Raw genomic sequence first — 21,876 nt, 5'->3', positions numbered from 1 at the left:
TTTCTTCCCTTTCAGTAATAGGAGTAACAGTTCTTCAGCAGCACTTCTACTCTACAGAAGCCCTCACCTGAGACTTCTCATTTCTCACCTTCCTCACACCTTGGGCCTCCTCCATGAAAGCCTTGCTTGGATTTGCTCCTTTCCTTTCCTGTGGCTCTCGCCCTCTGGTCCGTTCTTTGCTTTCTGTGAGGCTAATCTTGCAAGTGTCCTTACCTCAGAATCCTTTAGTGGTTTCTTATTCTTTTCCAAAGTTTGGTTTCTTCGTGCTGATGCCTCGGCACCCAGGCTTTGCCTTTTTTTCTTTTTCTTTTTAAAAATATTTTATTTATTTATTCGTGAGAGACACAGAGAGGCAGAGACACAGGCAGAGGCAGGCTCCACGTAGGGAGCCCAACGTGGGACTAGATCCCGGGTCTCCAGGATCTTTTTTTTTTTTTTAATTTATTTTTTATTGGTGTTCAATTTGCCAACATATAGAATAACACCCAGTGCTCATCCCATCAAGTGCTCCCCTCAGTGCCTGTCACCCAGTCACCCCAGCCCCTGCCCACCTCCCCTTCCACCCCCCCCTAGTTTGTTTCCCAGATTTAGGAGTCTCTCATGTTCTGTCTCCCTTTCTGACGTTTCCCACTCATTTTTTTCTCCTTTCCCCTTTATTCCGTTTCACTATTTTTTATATTCCCCAAATGAATCTGGGTCTCCAGGATCTTGCCCTGGGCTGAAGGCGGAGCTAAACCGCTGAGCCACCCGGCTGACCCCTCCCCCCTTTTTTAAATTTAAAAACATTTTTTTTCTGCCTTTTTTTCAGCACAGGCTTCTTGCCTCAGAAAACCTCCTGTCCAGGTTGCTGTCTGTCCACCGTCCTCCTTGGGCCTGCCTCCTCCTCCCCTCCATCCCTGGAGGGACAACCCAACCCTTAGTGGTTCTCTGCTTGTTTCTGGGGGACCTGTGCTTCTGGAAGGTAGCGTGAGCTGGGCCTCTGGTCCCTTTTCAGCACCATCTCCCAGGCTGGCTGGGCTGGTGTCTGGCACACAGTCCCTGTGGGTGCTGAAGAGGCCCCTGCCGGTGTGTGTGTATGTGTGTTACTGTGTTATTGGTTAAGGGTTATTCTCAGGCTTCCTACTTCTGATTCTAACCCTGATACCTGCTTCAGGGAGGAAGTGAGGTCAGGAATCAATATTTTGAAAAATCTCTCCGTGATTCCGGTGCATTGTGAGGGCTGAGAACCGGTGTGACATCCAGCTGGGCTGCTCTCATTTCCAGGGGGAGGCAAGAACATTTCTTGATCGATTGTCAGGTGGCAGCCAGGTTCACACGGACTCTCAGTTAACCCTTAAAGACAGCCCATGGGGAAGGTGTTTCTTCTCCTTTACTGATGGAGATATAGAAAGATCACACAGCTAGTCAGAGCCTCAGTATGTACAATTGGCTCCTTTACCTGCATGTCCCTTCTCTTTCTGCCCTTTCTTCTTCCACTTTTTACTTTCCAGATCCTTTGTCTTTTTGTTCATGCAGTTTCCTCTGCCAGGGATTCATTCCATCCCCGCCCCTAATTCTATAAGAATCTGTGAGGGACACCTGGGTGGCTCAGCGGTTTAGCGCCTGCCTTCGGTCCAGGGTGTGATCCCAGGAGTTCCGGGATCGAGTCCCACATCGGGATTCTTGCATGGAGCCTGCTTCTCCCTCTGCCTGTGTCTCTGCCTCTCTCTCTCTCTGCATCTCTATGAATAAATAAATAAAATCTTAAAAAAAATTAATTAAAAAAAATCTATGAGATCCATCTTCTTCTCTGCTCCAGCCTGGATCCACCCCCATGCATGAATTCTCAAGGGGTTTGGTGTGTGCCTCTGTGGTAGCTGTCCTGATGTCTGGCACACAGTATGTGCTGCATTAGGGTAGTGTCTTTGAGTTTTCAGTGGTGAGCAGTACTCCTGGGGCACGCCACGAGGGAGCATGACATCTGGAAAGGAGCTCCTGTTCAGGGAGAAGAAGGGGTGAGGGCATAAGGGTCCAGAGTGGGGGGAAATGCCCGCAGTGAAGGTGTTGGCGAGGGGCAGTGCAGTGGCTGGGGAGGCACTTGCTTCCTTCTTTCCCTCCTTAGCAGCCATGTGATAACCCTTGAGGGATGATTCTGGTAATATGATCTTGGGTCTGAGGCAGGCTGTGTGGGTGGGGGCAGGAAGCCTTCCAACAGGTGACCTAGCTTACTCCAGCTCTGCCAGCCTCTGGGGTCTTGGGGTGGACCAGTACTAAGTGGCCAGAGAAGGGCTGTATGTAGGAGTGTGGGGAGGGCTACTGGCAGCCTCTACCCTCCACCTGTCAGCAGGCTGGAATACACAGGAGATGCCCCTGGCTGTCAAGCTGCCCTTCCCTCTGCAGCTGAGAGGAAGGGACAGGAGTTTTGCTGGGCTGATCCCAAGGATTTAGCCAATCTCCTATCCCCACACCTTTTCCCAGGATAATGGATGCTCTATTAGGTTTTTAAATTTTTGTTGCCACAACAAATTACTATAAACTCTGACTTCAAGCAACAGAGATATTTTACAGTTCTGTAGATCAGAAGTCTGACACAGGGCTCATTGGCTGAAATCAAGGTGTTAGTGGGGCTGCATGCATGCACTCCCTTCTGGAGCCCCTGGGGAGAATCTGTTTACTTGCCTTTTCCAGATGATAGAGGTTGCTCACGTTTCTTGGTTTGCGACCCCTCCCTCCATCCTCAAAACCAGTGACCTTGCATCTCTGACCCTTCTGTGCTTGCACCTCCCACTGGGAAGAATGGAAAAGTTCTCTGGCTTTAAGGACCCATGTGATTGGATTGAGCTCACCCAGATAGTCTGGGGTAATCTCCCATCTCAAAGTCCTATATCACACCCACAAAATCCCGTTTACCAGGAGAGTAACAAATGAATTCCCAGGTTCTGGGGATTAGGTTCTGGGAGTCATTATTCTGCCTACCACAGATTCCAGTGAGGATCTGGTGAATGTCCCTTTGGCTACAGAGTGGCCCAGGGTTTTGGTCATCCTTGCTGGGGTCCATTCAGTGTCATTCATCCCCACACAGAGGGACTGGGAGAGAGGGGCATGTACCTGGAAAGCTGTGTGCTTTCCGGTTGTGCCCAGCCCGGTGTGAAGCATAGTGGGTAGTTTTAATCTTCACGGCAACCAGGTGAGATAGGTCAACTTCAGAGAAGCAGCAGAGGCTCAGAAAGGCTAATTATCTTGTCCTAGTTTTCAACCCTCGGCTCTTTTCCTGGATACTGCATGTCCTCCTGGTGGGTGTGTACTTAGGAGAGAGGCCATGCCAACCAGGGTGTTTCTTTCTTGGAGACTTCCATGGAGTAAGTAGATTATGTGAAATGCAGGCAGGGGGCAAGCAGTTTCTCAGCACAAGAGTCCTATCCTGTGGCCAAAATGACCATGGGCTTAGGCTTCATAAGTAACTAGAGGTTTCACTAAACTTTGGGAATTCAGATGGACCAAGACATGGTAACCTACACGACCTCAACCTGTGATGGGATATTTAGGCTAGCCCAAGAGCTCTGGGATGAACTGGGCTGTGTTCAGCAGCTGCGATTTTCTGTTCCTGGCAGAGAAGCAGCCAACCCTACTGCCTTAGGGACCTTTAAGCCTATGCCTGAGCCCTTATGAGCATTTGTCTGTAGGCTCTCTCCCAGGTGATTATAGTGACACTACTCGATATGTTCCACATTTTCTATAGTGACAATAGATTAGCTTCATAACCTGAAAAAAAAATCTTAATGATGAATGTTATTTGAAAATGGCACTGAATCCTTGTTGGGATCTAGGGCAAGGAAGTTTTTTTCCTGGTCCTCAGTTTCCTCAAATGTAAAGTGGGTGTTATGATTCCCCAGGACATCTCAGCTGTGAAATAGGAGAAAAATAAAATCAGGAGAAGTAAAATTAATTTCTTTTGGATTAACACCCTCCCTGCCAAACACACACATACAAGGGTAACTTGGTTCTCTTGGTTCTCAAGCCCTGGCCTTGGCTACCTGGAGTAACCGGGCTGAGGTCTTCTTGTGTCTGTTGTGAGCTGAACAGAACCAATGCTGTGATTTGTCCCACTGTGAGGATCCACTGCTTGAAGCCATAAGAGCTGAGCCCTAGTGAATGAGTCCATGTTCTTTGCTAAGTAAAAGCAACAGACTTTTTTGAGTGCCTGGCTGTGTACCAGAGTCTGTTAGGGCTCTATGGAGCTCAAGGGTGACATAGACATGGTCTTCTGAAAGGCAGAGGGCCTGGGCATGGGATCTGTCTGACCATCTGCTCCTGAGTCCTCCAGGAGGCCACCAGAATCTTGGAGAGTCTTAGGCGGGGACTCTTCCTCTCTAGGCCCCAGTTTTTTTGTTGGTATAATGAAGAGGTTCATCTAAGTAGTGTCACACGTGTCAGGCATGGTGCTGGGCTCTGGAGACAGTGATGAATCTGGCAGGTCCTGTTCTCTAGAGGCCTTTTAACTGTTAGTATATGTTGCTGGGGTTCCCAGCCTCAAGTTCACAACAGGGGCCTTGCTTATTTCTTTGCCATTTGAGGAATTCCCCTCTTTTACCTTATTTTGCCCAACCTCTTTTCCTTTTTCATTTTCTATCTCTTATACCTCCTCCCTTCCTCACACAGGGCCATGAATACTGACGTCTCAGTTCTGTCAGGTTGTGGGTCAGAACTGAGTCCTCCTTCTGGCAGGTGGGCAGTTTGTCAAGGCTGAATCAGGGCAGAACCTCCGAGGTCTTATATATATGCTGGTCTGCTGCACCTACGTTGTTGGAAGATGCACATGGCACATCCACTGCTCCCTTTCCTCAGGTGGATGGCAGCCTCAGGGCCCTTACTGCAAACATCAGGAGACAACGGGGTTGACCTCTAGTAGCTGGGATTCTTCTCTTACTGACCCTTCTTCAACCCCAACTAAACCCTTGACAAAAGTCCTGTTGCGGGAAGAAACTTGGTCTTTCTAATGACTTGTTTCCCCCTCCTCCAAGAGATTCTTTGAGAGGGACGGGGTGTGGAGGGAGGAGGCTGACGACCGGTCGCCTTTTGGGGAAAACGAGATGCCAATCTTGAGTTTCTCGTCAGTTGTGAAAAACATTACTCCCTTTTGGAAAGATGGTTTATGGTGAGGCCTGGGGTAAGGTGGTTTAGAAGCCAGTCCTGTGAACACCAGCAGTCATTCAGGTGGGGGTGGAGCCGCTACAGCCTCATTCTGAGGAGAGCCTCACAAGGGTGAAGGAGGGATTAACGTGATTAAGGGCCTCTTCAATTGTCCTAAGGAAGTGGCGTGTAAACATTTTTCATGTCAGTTTCAGTGCTGTAATCTTCAGCGACCTTCTAGACAGTTGTGCCCCATTGTTAGGGACCCATTGATAACCGTATGCAGTTAAAAAGGTATCTTTTATTTCCTCCCCAGGGCTGGGGGATTGGGAACGACTGTGGTGACAGGATATCAGGGAGAAATTAAGGCATCAAAGTGACCATTTCTGGAGGTGGCTTCGAGAACCCTCCCTAGCCAGCTTGAACTTTCACATCTACCTGTTGTGAGGCCCTGAGCCCTGAGGGCGAGGGGGGGGGGCACCATGCTGTCCTTCAAATCCATCTTCCCTGCACCCCTGTTCACAGAGAGAAGAGTCAAAGATCCTCCTCAGGGCCCGCCTCCTCGACCATCTTTGCCCCTGAAGAACCTGCCGCGGAAGCACCGGCACCGGAAGCTCCTGCGGCTGCGGCGCGCGCCCTGTTGCCTCCTCACGTGTCCCCGCCCGGAAGTGCCGACCTAGGTGGCGAGGCAGAGCGGAAGTTCCGGAAGAAGCGGAGGCGGCCGCGCCCTCAGCGAAGGCAGCGGCTTCGGCAGTTCAGCGATCTGTGGGTCCGACTGGAGGAGAGGTGAGGCAGTGGTTTGGACTGGACTGGGCGGGGGGGACGTGCCCATCCCTGGCATCCATGCTTCCCACCGGGAGTGGGGGGGGGAACACCCCGGCAGTGCCCTTCACACTGCCCCGGGGACGGGGGTGGGTGGGGGGGTGGCCAAGGTTCTGGTGGGGATGAGCGCCCCGCCCCCCTCGTGGACTGGCCTTAACTGTACGCCACAGCTTTGGGCACTGACTGGGCTTCTGTTCACTGTGATATAGATGAATCCAGATTGAAGGTGGTTGTTTCAAGCTAGAGTAAGGGCAACATGTTTATGTCTGTTGAAGAAAGGTTGGGGGGCAGGGTGGGCAGGCACGTTTGCCAGCCCTTCATTGCACATCAGGGATTTTGTAGTTCTGCAGAGCTGGAAGCAACCTTGTGGGAATGGGCTTGTTTAGCCCCCACATTTTGCAAGGAGTGCGGTGACCACAGAATGCACTCTCAGAGACTCTTGGAAGGTAGATCAGAGGTGGACAGAGGAGTCAGAGGTAATGCTCAGCCTGGTCTGGAGGGCATGTCTTCTGGAAGAACTACATCCGAGGGGCCTGGGATCCAGGATCCAGTGCAATTTAACTCAAATGTGTTGAGTCCCTTCTGTGTTCCTGCTTTTGTGTTGGGTGCCGTGGCTTTGGAGTAAACTAGACAGACAGGCATTAGCCCTATGGAGTTCACATTCTGGGGAGGAAGCCAGATTTTGAGTTGTCTGCCAAAGAAATGTAGGTGCTGTGGGAAGGTGCTTGTGGGTGTGTTGGAGGTTACTATTTAGGGTGGGGGGGGGCGATCAGAAAAGGCCTCATGGAGTGCAGGGACCTTTTGGCTGATGCTCAGTAGACACCTGACAAAAGTGGAGCCCAGTGAACAGAACTTTCGAGTCTGGATCAGGAGATTCAGGGATCCAGTGCCTCCATAGGTGCTTCATAATAAAATTTGAATGAGTAAACAACTGAGCAAGGAGTGAGGGAGTTCCAAGCAAATGGAACAATTTGAAGGCCTGGAAAGAGTGAGTATATTGAAGAAACCTAGATGAAGTAATTGTGGCTGGAGCCTGGGAAGTCAAGGGGAATACGGAGGGGTGAGGGTACAGACAGGAAGTGGAGTGGAGTGGAGTGACTGAGAATCTTATGTCTACAGAAACGAGCCACTAAAGGCTCCAAGCAGTCCTGCAATGTGCTGTGGGATTGGCATTAAAAAAAAATTTTTTTTTTAAAGATTTTATCTATTTAGAGGAAGAGTGAGAGGGAGAGAGAATCTGAAGCAGACTCTGCTGAGCATGGAGCCCAACTTGGGGCTCAATCTCATGACATCAAGATCATGACCTGAGCCAAAATCAAGAGTCACTCAACTACGCCACCCAGGCACCCCAGGGATTGGCATTTTTAAGTGGAGAGAAGCTGGCAGCCAAGTGGGACCTGGAGAACAGAGGCAGATCATGTTGGTATCCATGTTTATTTACACAGGGAGCCTGACAGAAGGTGGCTCTTCAACTGTCCTTGGTGGAGGAATAAATTGACCTGTTCGGTACCTTTTCAGTCTGTACCATTTCCTTGCAAGATGGCCTAGAGTTGGATACTTTACAGCTGAGCTGAGCTGAAAGGTCCAGGTGGGCCTGAGATCATGGGCCCCTCAGCTCATACTGTCTTGACCTGGGATGTCTGCATGGTGTTCACACCAGACTGAGCCAGAGACCCTGAGATGGATGTGCCTCTATGTGTGGTCAGTGAGGAGGGTCCCTGCCTGAGATTGCCCAAAGGCTAATGATAAATAAATCTGAGTTGTGCCTTCTTACACCTAGAGTTTTCATAATCTTTGAGCCAAGAACTATGTAGCCCCGGGAGAGTTGTTCAATGTGCTGGCCTTAGTGCCTGTATTACCTGGATGTGTTGTAGCAGTAGTATCGAGGGACAGAGACATAGGAAGCCTATTACCATACTATGATCCATTCCTGTCTTTAAAGAAGGGAGATGAAAAGAAGGTGTGTGGGCCTTTGGGGGCCTTGGAATATCCATTGGCTCCTGCTGTGCTCTGAGATTCTGTGTTTTTCTTTTCCTCCTAGTGCCGAGGTGCCACAGCTCCAGGTCCCTGTTCTGGAGAGGTACATCTCTGCCGAGCTGCAGCTCCCTCACCATGGGCATTCCCACCACAGCCAGATGGTGGCTAGCAGTGCCTGTCTGTCTCTCTGGACTCCTGTGTTCTGGGTGCTGGTGCTGGCTTTCCAAACAGAGACACCCCTCCTGTAATGACTGGAGTCACCCCTTGGACTTGAAGGATCGCTATTCTGTACTCCACACTCTGCTCTGGCCTGGATAGGCCCAATCCAGGAAGAAGGACAGAATAAAAGTCAGTGTTGATTCTTCTCTTTCCAAGAAATGACTTTGGTTTATCCAGCAGTGCTTGGGGTAGGTGTACAGTTTTGTAACATAATGAATTGTATGAAAATAATTATAAATGAATTATATGAAAATGATTAAATACTTTTCTGTGTAGACTTTTTCCCATAATGTGTATATATTATGCAAGTAACCCTTGCTTGCACCTTCTGTACGATCACTGCTTCCATCCTGGGCCCTACTCCTGGCCTACCTGCTACTTGGGATCCTGACCCTTTTCTCCTTCCTGCCCACTCCTGGTTCTGGATTCCTGGGGAATCAGCAGGCAATGGGACCTTTGTTTGCTCCTCTCTATTCAGGGTCTGGTGAAGAGGGTGCTTCCTGTACTCTGACAGGTGCTTTAGTTATGTGTATAATATATGAATATCTCACCAACATGCTGAAGGCTGGGTGAATGGGTAGGCTTCGTTAAAGTGCTCTGTGAGAAAATGATTTCCAAATACTCCCTCTTCCTGTCGTGTTATTTATTATTTATATGTTTATATCTTTTACAAATAAAATCTTATGGGGAATCTATATAAAATGAATAAGAGTAGAATTGTCTTTGGTTGAGTTTGAAATGGGAACTTTTGGCTGTGTCCTGCCCCCCTCCTGCCCTGTGGCAGGGTCTCCTTAGGGGCTTTTGAGCAGCTCACAGAAACCTGGAGGGTCTGCCCAGGACTTGTATGGGGCCAATAAGAAGTAGATGTGTTTGTTATGTGTTTGTTCCTAACCCGGCTTAGGCTAAGCTTGATTGCCTGGGCTTGCAGTGCTGTGATCTTCCCTTCCTAGACTTTCTCATGCATGCATTCTCAGTCATTTCCAGGGCCCAGAAGATTTTGGGGTCTACTTAAAGAGCAGTGAGGTGGTACTCAGGTTGTGAGTCCTCCACCTTTGTTCCATTCTGTACCGCCGGTAGTGCAGGGGTAGGAGGGCTAAACGTTCTCAGGTTCCCTTGCTACTGTGACTGAGATTCTCCTAATGAGATAGACTTACGTGACTTGGAAGGTGACAGGAGACCTTTTTCTTCAGGTGTGGTGGCAGTTGTGTGTAGGCTCCAGCAGGCCCGAGTTTGTGCAGTGGCCCGCCTCTGTACTTTCCTGTCCAGTTGCCCACTCCACAAGTGTGGTACAGTTGGGAGGCTGGCAGTTTCCTGCAGCTCTCTGACATTGACCTTGGATTACAGCTGCTGTGGTGCCTGATGTCAACCTCTGATTTCCACAGCTGCAGCTTTTCCCATGGCCTAGTAAGCACACCTGTTCCTACTTGGAAGGCCAAGAGTAGTTTCGGATTCCTGCTCTGAACTCTGAGGAGTAGAAGTGCCCTTTGCTTCTCCAGTCTGTTTTTAACTTTTTTTTTTTTTTAAAGATTTTATTTATTCATGAGACACAGAGTGAGAGAGAGAGAGAGGCAGAAGGAGAAGCAGGCTCCATATGGAGAGCCTGACATGGGACTTGATCCTGGAACTCCAGGATCACACCCTGGGCCAAAGGCAGGCACTAAACCACTGAGCCACCCAGGGATCCCTGTTTTTAACTTTGATTGGTATGGGGATGAAGGTGGAGGTAAAAGGGGAAGGTAGGATTACTATGTCTGACCCAGTTCTTCCAGATTTCTGTAAGGGGGTGGTGTGGCTTTAGCCATTCTAGCTGGGTGATTCCCAGTTTCTTGGCTCATGTTATGGCTGAGGAGGCAAGCAGACCCTTGTTGGCAGGGCTGACACAAGATGTTTGCCACAGTGCTGCTCAGTGCTGCTCTATTTTTCTTTCTCTCTTTGTGTGTGAGAGACTGCTCCATTTAAAAAAAAAAATTATTCATGAAAGACACACACAGAGAGAGACAGAGGGAGAGACACAAGCAGGCTCCATGCAGGGAGCCCGATGTGGGACTCGATCCCAGGACCCCAGGATCACGCTCTGGGCCAAAGGCAGGCGCTAAACCACTGAGCCACCCAGGGATTCCTCTGAGGCTGCTCCATCGTAGTACTGGCCCAACAACCTCTGTCTTTAAGGTGGGACTAGCTTAGGTACACCTGGGTGGGACTTGGCTCCTTTTCACACAGGTTCATTCTAGAGTGGAAGGGAAAATTCTGTTCTTGGGTGGGACCAACCTGCACTTTAGTGTAGCACAGCAGGCTCTCCTAAAGATTGTAGTATAGCCCCTGGGATGGGGGAACAGGCACCATGGTGAAGCTTTTGTTGCCCAGCTGTTTGCTTATCAGCCTCCCATGTGTTGGACTTTGAGCCTTAATCCGGTCTAGAAATGGAAGCACCTGGGGCCATGTTGACAGGAGCATACACCAGGCCTTTTATATTAGAGGAGGAAGGAAGCCCATGTGGATAATGCATTGCTGAGTTCTGACTCACTCAGCTTACCCTCTTCACTCCCCCTAAGTTATTGATGGGAAGCTGTCTGGCTCTCACCTGGGGTGGGGAGCAGGTTTAAGAGCTGAGTGCTGAACTCACTGCTGTTTTCACAGCAGATCTTGAATTACCAACAGGAAGAAACACTCAACACTTTATTTTAGGTTAGAAAAGCCACACTACCTTTAATTCAGATCTGAAGTAAAGCTGTTTTGCTCACATATAAGTGAGCAGACCTTTGTCCTCCATCAGGAAAGATCTCTGGCCTGGTTCTTTTTTTGGGAGGTGGCAACTTTTCACTCATTTAGCTGGCAGAGCAAAGCCGATCCCTTGGCAATCCAGTAGTCTTTGGACCGCTTGGAGGGTAAGAGGACGGTCACCACAAAGTTGGTTGAATGACCTAGTTGAGGATACAAGGGCACCAGGTTTGTTACTTAAAGAATAACCCCTTGATACCAAGAGCACTGTACTGGACGTCAAGACACCTGGTTTCAGACCTGACTCAGTCTCTAAGGATAATGGGCAAATAGTCTATGGATTTCAATTTTGTGCTCTGTAAGATGAAGGTACTAGAACTAAGGGATCCTTTAGGACCTGTCAAGCTTCGATTTTGTGTAACTGAGGGAACATTGCACTAGGATTTAGCTCTGAGCCTTTAGTGGGATTTGGGATGCAGTTGGTAGGTTGGGTGTCTACTCATTTGTCTGTCCGTCTGTCCATCTGTCCATCCATCTTTTGTTCCACCCTGCAGTTAGGCACTGGGGCTCCTGAAATGACTAAGCACAATTGTAGATATTTAGTCCTCAGCTCTGGGACATCTGAAGTAAGAGGTCACTTTTGTGCTTTTTTTCATTGTGGAGTGTGTGAGGGGCCAGGACCAGTGTGAGAAGAGTGTTCTGCCCTAAAGATGACACTGCCTTCATAGCAAACCCCATCTATCTGGACGTTGGGGAAGGTGCTGTGTCCCTAGCAGAGAACACACACATATAATTCCCTTTTCCGTACCTTTGTATGCCATACCCTGCGTGGTGCCTCGGCTGTGCTTGAGTGACATTTTATAGTACAAATGCAGCACACACACACACATATATTTAACTGTTGGATTCAGGATTCAAATAAAGTGATGTGTCTTATTTTATTCTATTTTATTTGAGAGAATGAGTGGGTGTGGGGGGAGAGGGAGAGAGAGAATCCCAAGCAGGCTCTGCACACAGCACAGAGCCTGATGTGGGGCTTGATCCCACAACCCGATCCAAAATCAAGAATTACCTGCGCAACTGACTGAGCCACCCAGATATCTGCCCCAGTAGTGTGTCTCTTACATCTCTTTCCATTGGAAGTCCCCACCCCCCACCTGGTTCCTTTTGGCCTTGTAATTATTGAAACAACCAGATTATTTGTCCTATAAAGTTTCTCAGAGTCTGGATTTTTGCTGACAGCATCCCTGTGGTGATTTTAAACCTGTTCCTCTGTCCCTGTAAAGGGATGGTTAGATCTAGAGGCATGATCACATTCAGGTTTGAGTTTTTGGGGGCAAGAATACCTTGAATAGGTGGTAGAAGCACTTTATGTCTGATTATCTTTCTTTGTTGTGATGCTAGCGGCTGTTGATAATTATGACTTAGAGCCATTATTTCATTAGGGTTAATAATAGTATTAAAATTTAGTGATGATTGAGTGTAAAGAATCCAGCAGTGATTTATTTTTTTGTATGTAGCATGACATAGGGTCTAAGTTTGGCATACCCAATTGTCTGAGCACCATTTGTGGAATAATTTCTCTTTTCCTGCCAATTTTCAAGCAGTATACACAATGTGTTTCTGGGTCTATATCTAGGGCATTTGATCTGTTTGTTGAGTCTTGTGCCATTGCAACATCATTTTAATTACTACCTTCTCTTGGTTCCTCTTGCCAAGAAGACAGAGTTCCTGTTGGAATTTTAGTCAATAATAAAACAACTGACTCTTAAAAAAGCGGGTGAAATACGTGAACAGACAGTTCATCAAAGAAGATAGAAGTACCAGAAAAGATGCCTAATATCATTAGCCATTAGGAAAGTGCAAAGTAAAACCACAAGAAGATGCCATTATATTCTATTATCCAGCTATCTATGTGACATCTAAAATTAAAAAGACTGGTTATCCTAAGTGGTAGTGAGGAGGTAGAGGAACTGGAACACTTAAATGCCACTGGTGGGAGTTTTAAATGGTATGGCTGCTTTGAAAATAGTTTGGCCATTTCTTAAAAAGTAAAACACATACCACACGATCCAGTCATTCCACTCCTAGATATTTATCCAAGGTAAATAATAGCATGTGTCCACGTAAGAATTTGTACACACCATTATTAATTTTAATATGTTCTTAGATTTGTCATAGGAAGGAGAGATGAAGACGTGATGATAGGAGTGTCTATTTTACGGATGCCTGGGTGGCTCAGTTGGTTGGGTGTCTGCCTTCGGCTCAGGTCATGGTCTTGGGGCCTTGGGACCGAGCCCTGAGTTGGGCTTCCTGCTCTGTGGGGAGCCTCCTTCTCCCTCTGCCCCTCCCCTGCTTGTGTTCCCTCTCTCTCTCTCAAATAAATAAAATCTTTTTTAAAAAAGTGTCTATTTTGGGCAGCCTGGGTGGTTCAGCGGTTTAGCGGTGCCTTTGGCCTGGGGTGTGATCCTGGAGACCCAGGATCGAGTCCCACGTCAGGCTCCCTGCATGGAGCCTGCTTCTCCCTCTACCTGTGTCTCTGCCTTTCTCTCCCTCTGTGTCTCTCATGAATAAATAAAATCTTAAAAAAATATCTATTTTAGTTCTATTCTGTATAATACTGTTTGAGAACATACTTTATTTTTTAATGAGATAGTTACTGCTAATGAGATTGACATGTCACTTTTTAAAAAATATTTTATTTATTTATTCATCAGAGACAGAGAGAGAGAGAGATCGGGGCAGAGACACAGGCAGAAGAAGCAGGCTCCATGCAGGGAGCTTGACGTGGGACTCGATCCCAGGTCTCCAGAATCAGGCCCTGGGCCAAAGGTGGCGCTAAACCACTGAACCACCTGGCTACCCTGAGAACATCCTTTAATTGAAAATTTTATCAGAAAAATATTTATCAGTATCTTATCAGTATCTATATTCTCCACTGAAATGAGAAAATGTTTTAGTTTTTTCTATCCTGCCCACTGTCCCATATTTCTGTCATCTACAAATTTAGTTTCTTTTTATTTTTTTTATTTTTATTTATTTATGATAGTCACAGAGAGAGAGAGAGACATAGGCAGAGGGAGAAGCAGGCTCCATGCACTGGGAGCCGGATGTGGGATTCGATCCCGGGTCTCCAGGATCACGCCCTGGGCCAAAGGCAGGTGCTAAACCACTGCGCCACCCAGGGATCCCTACAAATTTAGTTTCATGTTACTATTAAAATCATCTTTATGGTCAAACTATTATGATTTAAGTGTGTGTGTGTTTTAAACAGAGGGTCAGTGGTGATTAACTTAGAGCCATTGTATGTCCCAAAATAGGTTTATTACTCCTTCCCTTTTGGATGATAATTTGGTTGCATCTGTTGTAGTTCTGGTTCAAGGTTGCTTTTCCTCAGCCTTTAAAAAGTTGTTTGTCTATTATGTTTTTTATGTGCTCTGTGGATAAAGAGAGATGCCTGAGGTCAATCTGATTCTCATTCTCGGGAATTTTAGTTTCAGTGTATTAATATATTTTATCTTGTTGCTCTGAGTGGTTTTTTTTTAATTTCTGATAGTCTTAAGTATCACTTTGATATGTCTTAAAATTTAATTCTTTGTTGTGTGCTTTCAAAAGTCATTCCTACCACTTTGTGAGATCTTGTGATCTGAGAACTCAAGTGTTCAGTTCTGGAAAATTATCAGCCATTATTATCCCTCTTTTATTCTCTTTCTCCTTCCAGATTGCCTACTAGATTAATACTGGAAAACCTGGCTCCTTTCATTAGGTCACTTTTTAAAAAAAAAACATGTTGCTGTATTGCGAGGGATTCCCTGCTCACTCCTTAGCTGTGTCATCGCTGAGTACGGGCGGTTCTTCAGCTTCTCTGTCCATATTGCTTTCTACTTGGCTTCCTTTGTTCAGGGCTGCATCTTAGTTTCAGGCCCACTTCATCCTCCTTTTTGCAACATGGCATTCCATTTTTGGTTTATTTTCAAATCTGTTTTCTAAGATGAGTCTTAGTGCCTTTGGTGGAAGGGATTTTTGTGTGTACAGAGGCCATCATTGGGAATCACTTCCCAAATTAGAAGTCTTTGCTCAATAAGCTCTATTTTCTACCTATTAGACTAATAGAAGAAAACATTAATTTTATGTCAGTCCATACTCAAGAGTTAAAAGTGAAGAGAATTTATAACATTTATAGATTAGTATGTTATAACTGGCCTCATTTTAAGCCTTGCTAATTGGTTTAAAATCTCTCCTTGCACAGTATAGCTTTTTTTTTTGGACTTCTGTAGTTTGCGTTTTGTCATCATTTGGACCAATCTTAGCACGTCCTTACCTGTGGTTGAGAGTGTTCCTGCCCGGGCCCCTGTCTTATAAAGTGGGGAGTGGTAAAGTGTTGGGTTTGGCACATAATTTTGTCGAGGCTCAAAATGCACCACAGGCAGCATTGGATTCATTTGTCCTGGCAGTGCATCCTCTATCACCATCTCCACATTGTCCCATCGAGAAGCATCCATGAACATTCCATGAACAAGAACACCATCTTCAGGAGAGGGCAACTGAAAGATAGCCAGAAGTTTAAAGGTGAGAAGAGGAGAAGGGGATTAGCTATTGTGGGCCATTTTCTGAGTCCCACATCCTTACCAGTTAATCTAAGAATCACTCTACAGATTGCTGTTATTCTCACATTTTAGAGAGGAGAATACCAAGGCTCAGAAAGGTAAAATAACATACATCTTAGACACCAAATCTCGTATTTTCCACACTCCACCAGGATCTCTAATAGGGAATACCATGTATGGGCTTCAGACTGTCTGATATGGTGCTATGACTTTCTCCTTCTCATGGGAAGCAGATGGGATAGGAGGGCTGTGACTATCATGTTCTTTTTAGCAAGGTCTTTTAAGGGTCTGGGTGCCCTCCTAAAGATAGATTACGTATCTGTAATAACATTGTAGAGCACCAATGGAAAGTTCCTTTTTTTGTTTCCAGAAATTATGCTAGATTTTTAATGTTTCTCTTAAAGCAGGGGGTGGGGGGTGACAGAGAAAAACTGTGCCCCTTTGTAGCCATAATTGGATGCCAGCACTTGTGTGCAGTTTCCGCCAGTTGTAGCCTTCTGTGTCATCCTTCCTCAAACGCTGAGTGAATTTGGCCACTTGCAGAGCCAGTTATCTTTTGGATCATTGGAGCTTCGCACCTGCAGGCAGATGACCAAGGTATTTGGACATAGTATATTTTTATCATGAATAAAAGAATGGTAAGCTCTTTTTGTCTGATCTTTACTTTCCAGCATCCTGAACTTGGTCTCTTGGACAGGCAGGGTGGGGCAGGCCTTCCTGTTTTGCGGGCGACTGTGTACACTTAGGTAGGTTTGCCTTTGTAGGGGCTGAAACCATCCTGCTGTGCACTTGCCAGGCCATGTGTGGGAGCCACTTGGGCATCTACCCAGAGGAAAAGTGTTTTCCTTTTCCTAAACTGCACAAAGGTGGCAAATGGGTTGATAGTGGCCCTGCTTACTTAGAACTAAAGCTGTCTCAGCACAGTCCCTTGCAGACATTTGCTGGGAGGACCAGGAGTTGGGCAGAGATTCTAAGGCATTGTCATGGCTCAGTGCCTGTGATCTAAGTGGAGATGTGGTGTGGATGGGGGCCAGGTGGAGGGACAGAGGCCCTGGTGGTCACTGTAAACTTCTGTCTGTCAGAGTCAGCGTTATATGGCAGGTAGAAATGTTCCTGGCACCGAGCAGGGCCGGCATCCTGGATGACCCTGGCGAGAGCTGTAATGTGGGTGTTGTTTTGCCTTCCTCCGTCCTCTGTTATTCCTGATATGGGCCTGGGACAACTTCCTGGCTAAGAAGGGGCTCAAAATAATGAGTGCAACTCCCGATTTAATTTCTCTTTAAAAAGTATTTTGATGCTAAAATGTATTTCCTTAAAAATATAACCCTTTTATTGTCATTTTAAATACAGGTAAGGAAGAGGCATGGGATATTATAGTATTTCATAAGTAAGCCATGAATATTGGATCAGTTTGGTCTTTGTAAGTTTTGCTTGTGAGAGCAAAGCATAGATCAATCAGATCTGAGTGGAGTGGATAGAATTATCCAGGAGCAATTTCTACTAACTGATGCCAGGATATTTTAAGGAAAGTTTAGTAAAGCCATTTACCACAATTATGCTGATTGGTGAGTGAACACTTTCTTGGAAAAAGCAATCTGGAGCAGGTCTTTGATTATATTTATAAGGCTCACTAGTGTGGATAGATGCTTTGAGGCAGAGCTCCACTCCCCCATCAGTATCTTCTCAGTGCATCAAAGCTGGGCAGCTCAGGTTGGCAGCAGTGGGTCTCATCCCTGGCTGTACACCGAAATCACCAGAGGAGCTTTGGAAGATAATGATGCCTAATGAAATTGGGGTGATTTTGATGTAACTGCAGTGTAGTCTGGGCACTGGGATTTTTAAAAAGCTCCACAGGTGATTCTAACCTGCAGTCAAGGTTGAGAATTATTCTAGAGCAGTGGTTTTCAAACTTTAGTGAGCTAAGAACCCCATGTAGGACTTGTTACAGTATAGATTTCTGGGTCCCAGCCCTGAGTTTCTGATTTAGTAGATCTAGAATGGGTCCTTGGAATCTGCATTTCTAATAAGTTCCCAGGTGATGCCAGTGCTCCTGGTATTGGAACCATACTTTGAGAACTTATGCTCTAGCGGGAGTAAACTATGTAAGCAGAGTTTAAACTGCTTTCTTAGTGCATTCCTATTAGTTACATCATGCATTTATGGTTCAAGAATGTATGAAGTTAGTATATCACTTCTGGTAGGGGGCAGTTGAAAGAATGGTAAATAAATTCAGCCTATAATAATATTTATTGTAGGAACATTATGTGCTGGTTCATTTACACTGCATTACAATTTTGAGGTTGGTGCTATCAGCCCCATTTTACAGATAAGAACGCTGAGATGCAGATGTGTTAGTCATTGCTCTAGCACACAGATGGCAAAGGGAAAGTCAGAATTTAACCTCAGGCCTGCCTGATTCTAAAACCTTTGTTTTTAACATCTTGCTAAAATCCTTATATTTAACCTCTTTACCCATAAGAAGAGAAAGTTGCTATAGGTATCAAAAAAAACAAAAAACAAAAAACAGTGTTATTTAAAAAAAAAAATATCTCTACAAATCAGACTAAACAGTTCCCATATAGGCATTGGTAGACTGGGGAGTTTGTTTGAGGGCTGTGAATCTTGTCCTGCTTCTCATGCTCCTGCATGTGGGAGCAGCAGGGCAGGGGAGGTTGGCTGAGATGTCAAATGACAGTGGGACAGAGTTGCTTTGCTGTAACAGTAGTCTGGGGACAATACCTCCAAGTCCATGGGAAGTTCTTGTCCAAACTGCACTGTCCTGGCAGCTTCTATAACTGCTGCTTGATCTCGATAGGTAGGAATGATGTTGTAGTTGAAACTCAGCTCATCTATAGGCAAATTGTATTTCCGAGCATGATTTTGAAGAGTTCCTGAAATATGAAAACCAGAAATCTGGGTCCTTCAAACAGCTGCTGCTTCTCAAACATGGTCTCCGCTTGCCTCAATTAGATTGCTCTAGCATTTGAGAGTTTCCTCTCCATCTTGAAGTCTCAACCATTAGTACCTTATTCTGGATTTGTTCATGAGAGAGGAAGCCTGAGGGGATGTTGGGAGGGGTGGAGCCATGGCAGGGCTGGGAAGAGGGAAGCAGGCCACATCTCAAGTGCACTGCTCTGCAGTGAGGGAGATAAGCCAGTGCAGGACTTCTAGAGCCCAATCTCTCTAACTTCAGAATCCTGCTCAGCTTGTCTTGCATGGGCTTGTTATAAGGGATTCAGAACAAGACAGATTCTAAAGACAGATTAAGGATTCTAGCTGGAGTGAGGGCTAAATGGAAGGGCTGATGAAAGGATGGAAGAAATATTTTGTAGAGGGAAGGGAGCTGTTCTGAGGTGGGGCTGGAGTAGGTGGCAAGCTGGTGGTGCCTTTGAGCCTGGGTTGCAAGGGGAATGGGGTATGCTGTGGACATTCACAGCAGCAGCAGTGCTCACACTGGCATGGCGGAGAGGGGCAGGGATTAGGTTGTAGGGGAGCATCTGCTATTTCTGCCATCCTTTTCCCCAGCAAGTGAGGGAGAGCAGAGCCTCAATGAACTGCCCTATAATCAACTATCCACGGTTAGGTCATTAACAGTCATGTCTTTTCCCCAATTCCTGGAAACCCACTATGTGACAAATCATGGTGTTTTCTGTGGGCTTTTTCTGGGGAAAGCACTGTTTATTACCTGTTAGAAATCCTTGAGGAAAGAAGAAACCAGAGATCCAGAAGGACTTAGGCTGCCCTCTTTTGAGCCACAACTAAAGGAGAAACATTATATCATAATGTATTGTTTTTCTGTAATGGAGTTTGTTATTTAAATCAAAGCCATATTTTGGAGGGCCTCTCAGGAGACAGAAGTTCAACTAGCTGAGTTGGTCACCAGCCCCATTCTCACTGCCTGTGTGTCCCCTTTCCTCACCCAGCAGCCTGACTATAGATCCAGAACCTGGTTATTATAGGGGCTGTGGAAGAGGGTAGACCACAGCAAGGTCACACCTGGCAGTTTGGACTCCTGTCAGATTGGTTCTGGACCTCACAGTGGGGTCCCAGGAACTAGATCTGAAAACAAAACAGGATGTGGGGATAAGGGCCCAGGGCAAAGTACATTGTAACGAGCATGGCTTTCAAATTGATTGAAGTTTCTTTGGGCTTAGATGATCCCTCAACAGTTGTTAGTGTTTTTGTTAGCTAGCGCTTCCTAAGGACTTTGAGGTCTACCATGGTCATCAAACCCCAAAGAAGTGACTTTTCTTACATCCACAAATGCAGTCCTCAGGATAAGGTCTTTGACCCATGATCCCAGAGGTTTCAGGGATGGATAGGCTGTGCTGGACCAGAGAGAAGGAACCTGGTTGTTGAGGAAACTGTTGTATACCTTCTCCATTTCCTCAGACATCACTACAAGGCCAGCAATGGCTTTGTTGAGTGTTTCCAGAGAAGTCTGAAAGAACAAGAACGGGGGTGGGGAGAGGGTGCCTTTCACAGATGTAATCATCAAGTGAGTGCCACTTCTTTGTGGTGGCAGGTACTGCCTTCGGTTGAAGGGCCCCCTTGCTGGGTTCCACCCTCTCTGCACCTGTCTGCTGGGCCACACCCTCTAGTCTTTCATCCATGTTTACAACACATGACTATAGGGGTGTGAGACCTGGGGTGGGGAGCTGTTCAGGCGGTTAATAGCAGAATCCAATGAAGTGGGAAGAGGGGAAGGAGGAGAAATAGCCCCTGAAGCCTAGAGAAGTGGTTTCAAGAAATGCCACTGAACAGCTTTCCTTCGGGCTAAAGAAAAATGGGCCTGATGATTAGTTATTTGGGAACCATGGTGGTGGTGATGAGAACTACCTCATGCCACTGGCTAACTCTGTCCAGGGGCTGCCCATGGCCTCTGAAGTTATAGCAGAGAGGGAAGATTCTTAAATAAGACCAGTCTTTCTCATTTGGTACCAGAGAGAGTCTCCTTGAACTGGAAACACTTCCTTAAGACATTCCCCTTACCCTCCTCCCCTCGGCACAACAAAAATCAGAGCCAGGCAGTAGTCCTGGAAGGTGCCGGGCTGGCAGCAGCTATGAGAAATACAGGGTAATATTTGCCGTGTGGCTAAAGATGAAGGCAGGGCGTAAAGATTGGTATGGCCTGTGTGGGTTCCAGTTTTGTGAAAACTACTGCCATCTACTGGGAAGATACTATAGAAAGATGTTAGAGGCCAAATTTATGTTGATTTCAAAAAACAAAATAAGGTCCAGGACCATATAATTCTGGAGATAGGCCACATGTGGATGAACAAGGTTAGTCAACCTTCCTACCCAGCTCCCTGCCTCTCTTCGCAAGAGGCAGTGGTATGAAAACGTAGAGTTTTAGTTAGATTGCCCTTAGGATGTGAGGAGCCCTTTGCTGCATCGGAGGGCAAGGAGGCTCTCAGCTAGAGCCAAGGCCGTATTCCACCTTAGATACCAAAAATGGAAAAAGGAACAGAAGACTTGCATAAAATGCTGGGAGAATGCTTAAGTTGCAGAGGGGGATTAGACAGGTAGGGTCTTCTAGGTCTGCTTAAAATAGATGTCACCTTGTGGCCGAATCTCCCGGAGGAGGCAGTTAACACACGCTGTGTGCAGGGGGAGAAAGTACCCTTCCCAGTGTTCTCTGTGGTGAGAAGCCTGACTGACAGGGTGGCCTCGTCTCTCCCAGGAACTGCTCTGTCTCATAGTTCTAACTAGAGAGAGGAGAATGGGCTCCCCTCGGTGCCCCTACCTTCCTTCCCCTTTCTTATTGCTACCATGGTGAAGTGAAGGTGAGGCTGAGACAGAGTCAGGGTAGGACTGGGCAGAGGTCGGGGTGCGGGGGGCAGTGAGGGTCCACCACCCCTGCCTCAGATAGGAGTGCTCTGCTGACTCCCCATTGCCTTGCAGGCTGCTGCTTCCTGGACTCCTCGCCCCTTCCCCTTCCTGTAGGAGAATTCCTCCATTATTGGGAGAGTTTGACCAGAAGGGGCCACGAGGAGATTTGAGAGCCACTCTCATTCACTGGTGCATTCAAATATTCGTAAAGATTTAGTATGTGTTAGGGACTAGGGAAACAAAGATGACTACTATACTATACTAGTTTCCTTTTCTTCAAGAAGTTCATTGTCTAATGGGGGAGCCATCCTTGTGGAGGGGTAATTACAAAGTAATGTGCAAGGTACAGTGATAGACACCTGAAATGAAGGAGCGGTGAGGGGCTTCTAAGTTATCTGATGGTGGAGGGACAGGCTGGTGTGTCAGGAAGATTTTTTGGAGGAAGCAACATTTGGATTTGTTCATCTTCAGGGAGGTGAAAAGGTCATGATGTGGAGGAGGCAAAACATGAGCAGCATCAATGTCTGTCCTCTGAATAGTGGTACTCCCTTAATTTTAGCTGGGCACATAGCAATCCGATATAGAGACTATA

At 46.6% G+C, this 21,876-nt stretch overlaps 2 protein-coding genes across 5 annotated transcripts in view; one reads left to right on the top strand and one right to left on the bottom strand.

Annotated features, from left to right (window-relative positions):
• The window catches only part of TRABD2A (TraB domain containing 2A), a 116,412-nt gene that overhangs the window by 43,238 nt on the left and 51,298 nt on the right, over positions 1–21,876 (top strand). The window contains exons 6-7 of one of the 4 annotated variants that reach the window (XR_005987938.1): positions 5,635–5,895; positions 7,973–8,315. Coding sequence is in view for 3 of the 4 variants with exons in the window: in XM_041756157.1 (XP_041612091.1) it covers positions 5,635–5,895; positions 7,973–8,156 (445 nt within the window). In the remaining variant the exon portion in view is untranslated. Of the gene's footprint in view, positions 1–5,634; positions 5,896–7,972; positions 8,866–21,876 lie in introns of those variants that run through there. The other 3 variants (XM_041756157.1, XM_041756155.1, XM_041756158.1) reach the window with 3 other exon arrangements.
• Positions 10,752–21,876, bottom strand: part of DNAH6 (dynein axonemal heavy chain 6) — a 236,551-nt gene continuing 225,426 nt past the window's right edge. The window contains exons 73-77 of the mRNA XM_041756154.1: positions 19,708–19,893; positions 19,138–19,210; positions 18,192–18,343; positions 15,167–15,389; positions 10,752–11,048 (exon numbers count right to left, since the gene is read on the bottom strand). Of these exons, the coding sequence (XP_041612088.1) occupies positions 10,945–11,048; positions 15,167–15,389; positions 18,192–18,343; positions 19,138–19,210; positions 19,708–19,893 (738 nt within the window). The 3' untranslated portion in view covers positions 10,752–10,944. The remainder of the gene's footprint in view (positions 11,049–15,166; positions 15,390–18,191; positions 18,344–19,137; positions 19,211–19,707; positions 19,894–21,876) is intronic.

Source organism: Vulpes lagopus, chromosome 5, assembly GCF_018345385.1.
Source record: "Vulpes lagopus strain Blue_001 chromosome 5, ASM1834538v1, whole genome shotgun sequence".
Classification (NCBI taxonomy): Eukaryota; Metazoa; Chordata; class Mammalia; order Carnivora; family Canidae; genus Vulpes; species Vulpes lagopus.
Note: the sequence above shows the minus strand (reverse complement) of the source record. Positions and strands in the feature narration are given on the sequence as shown.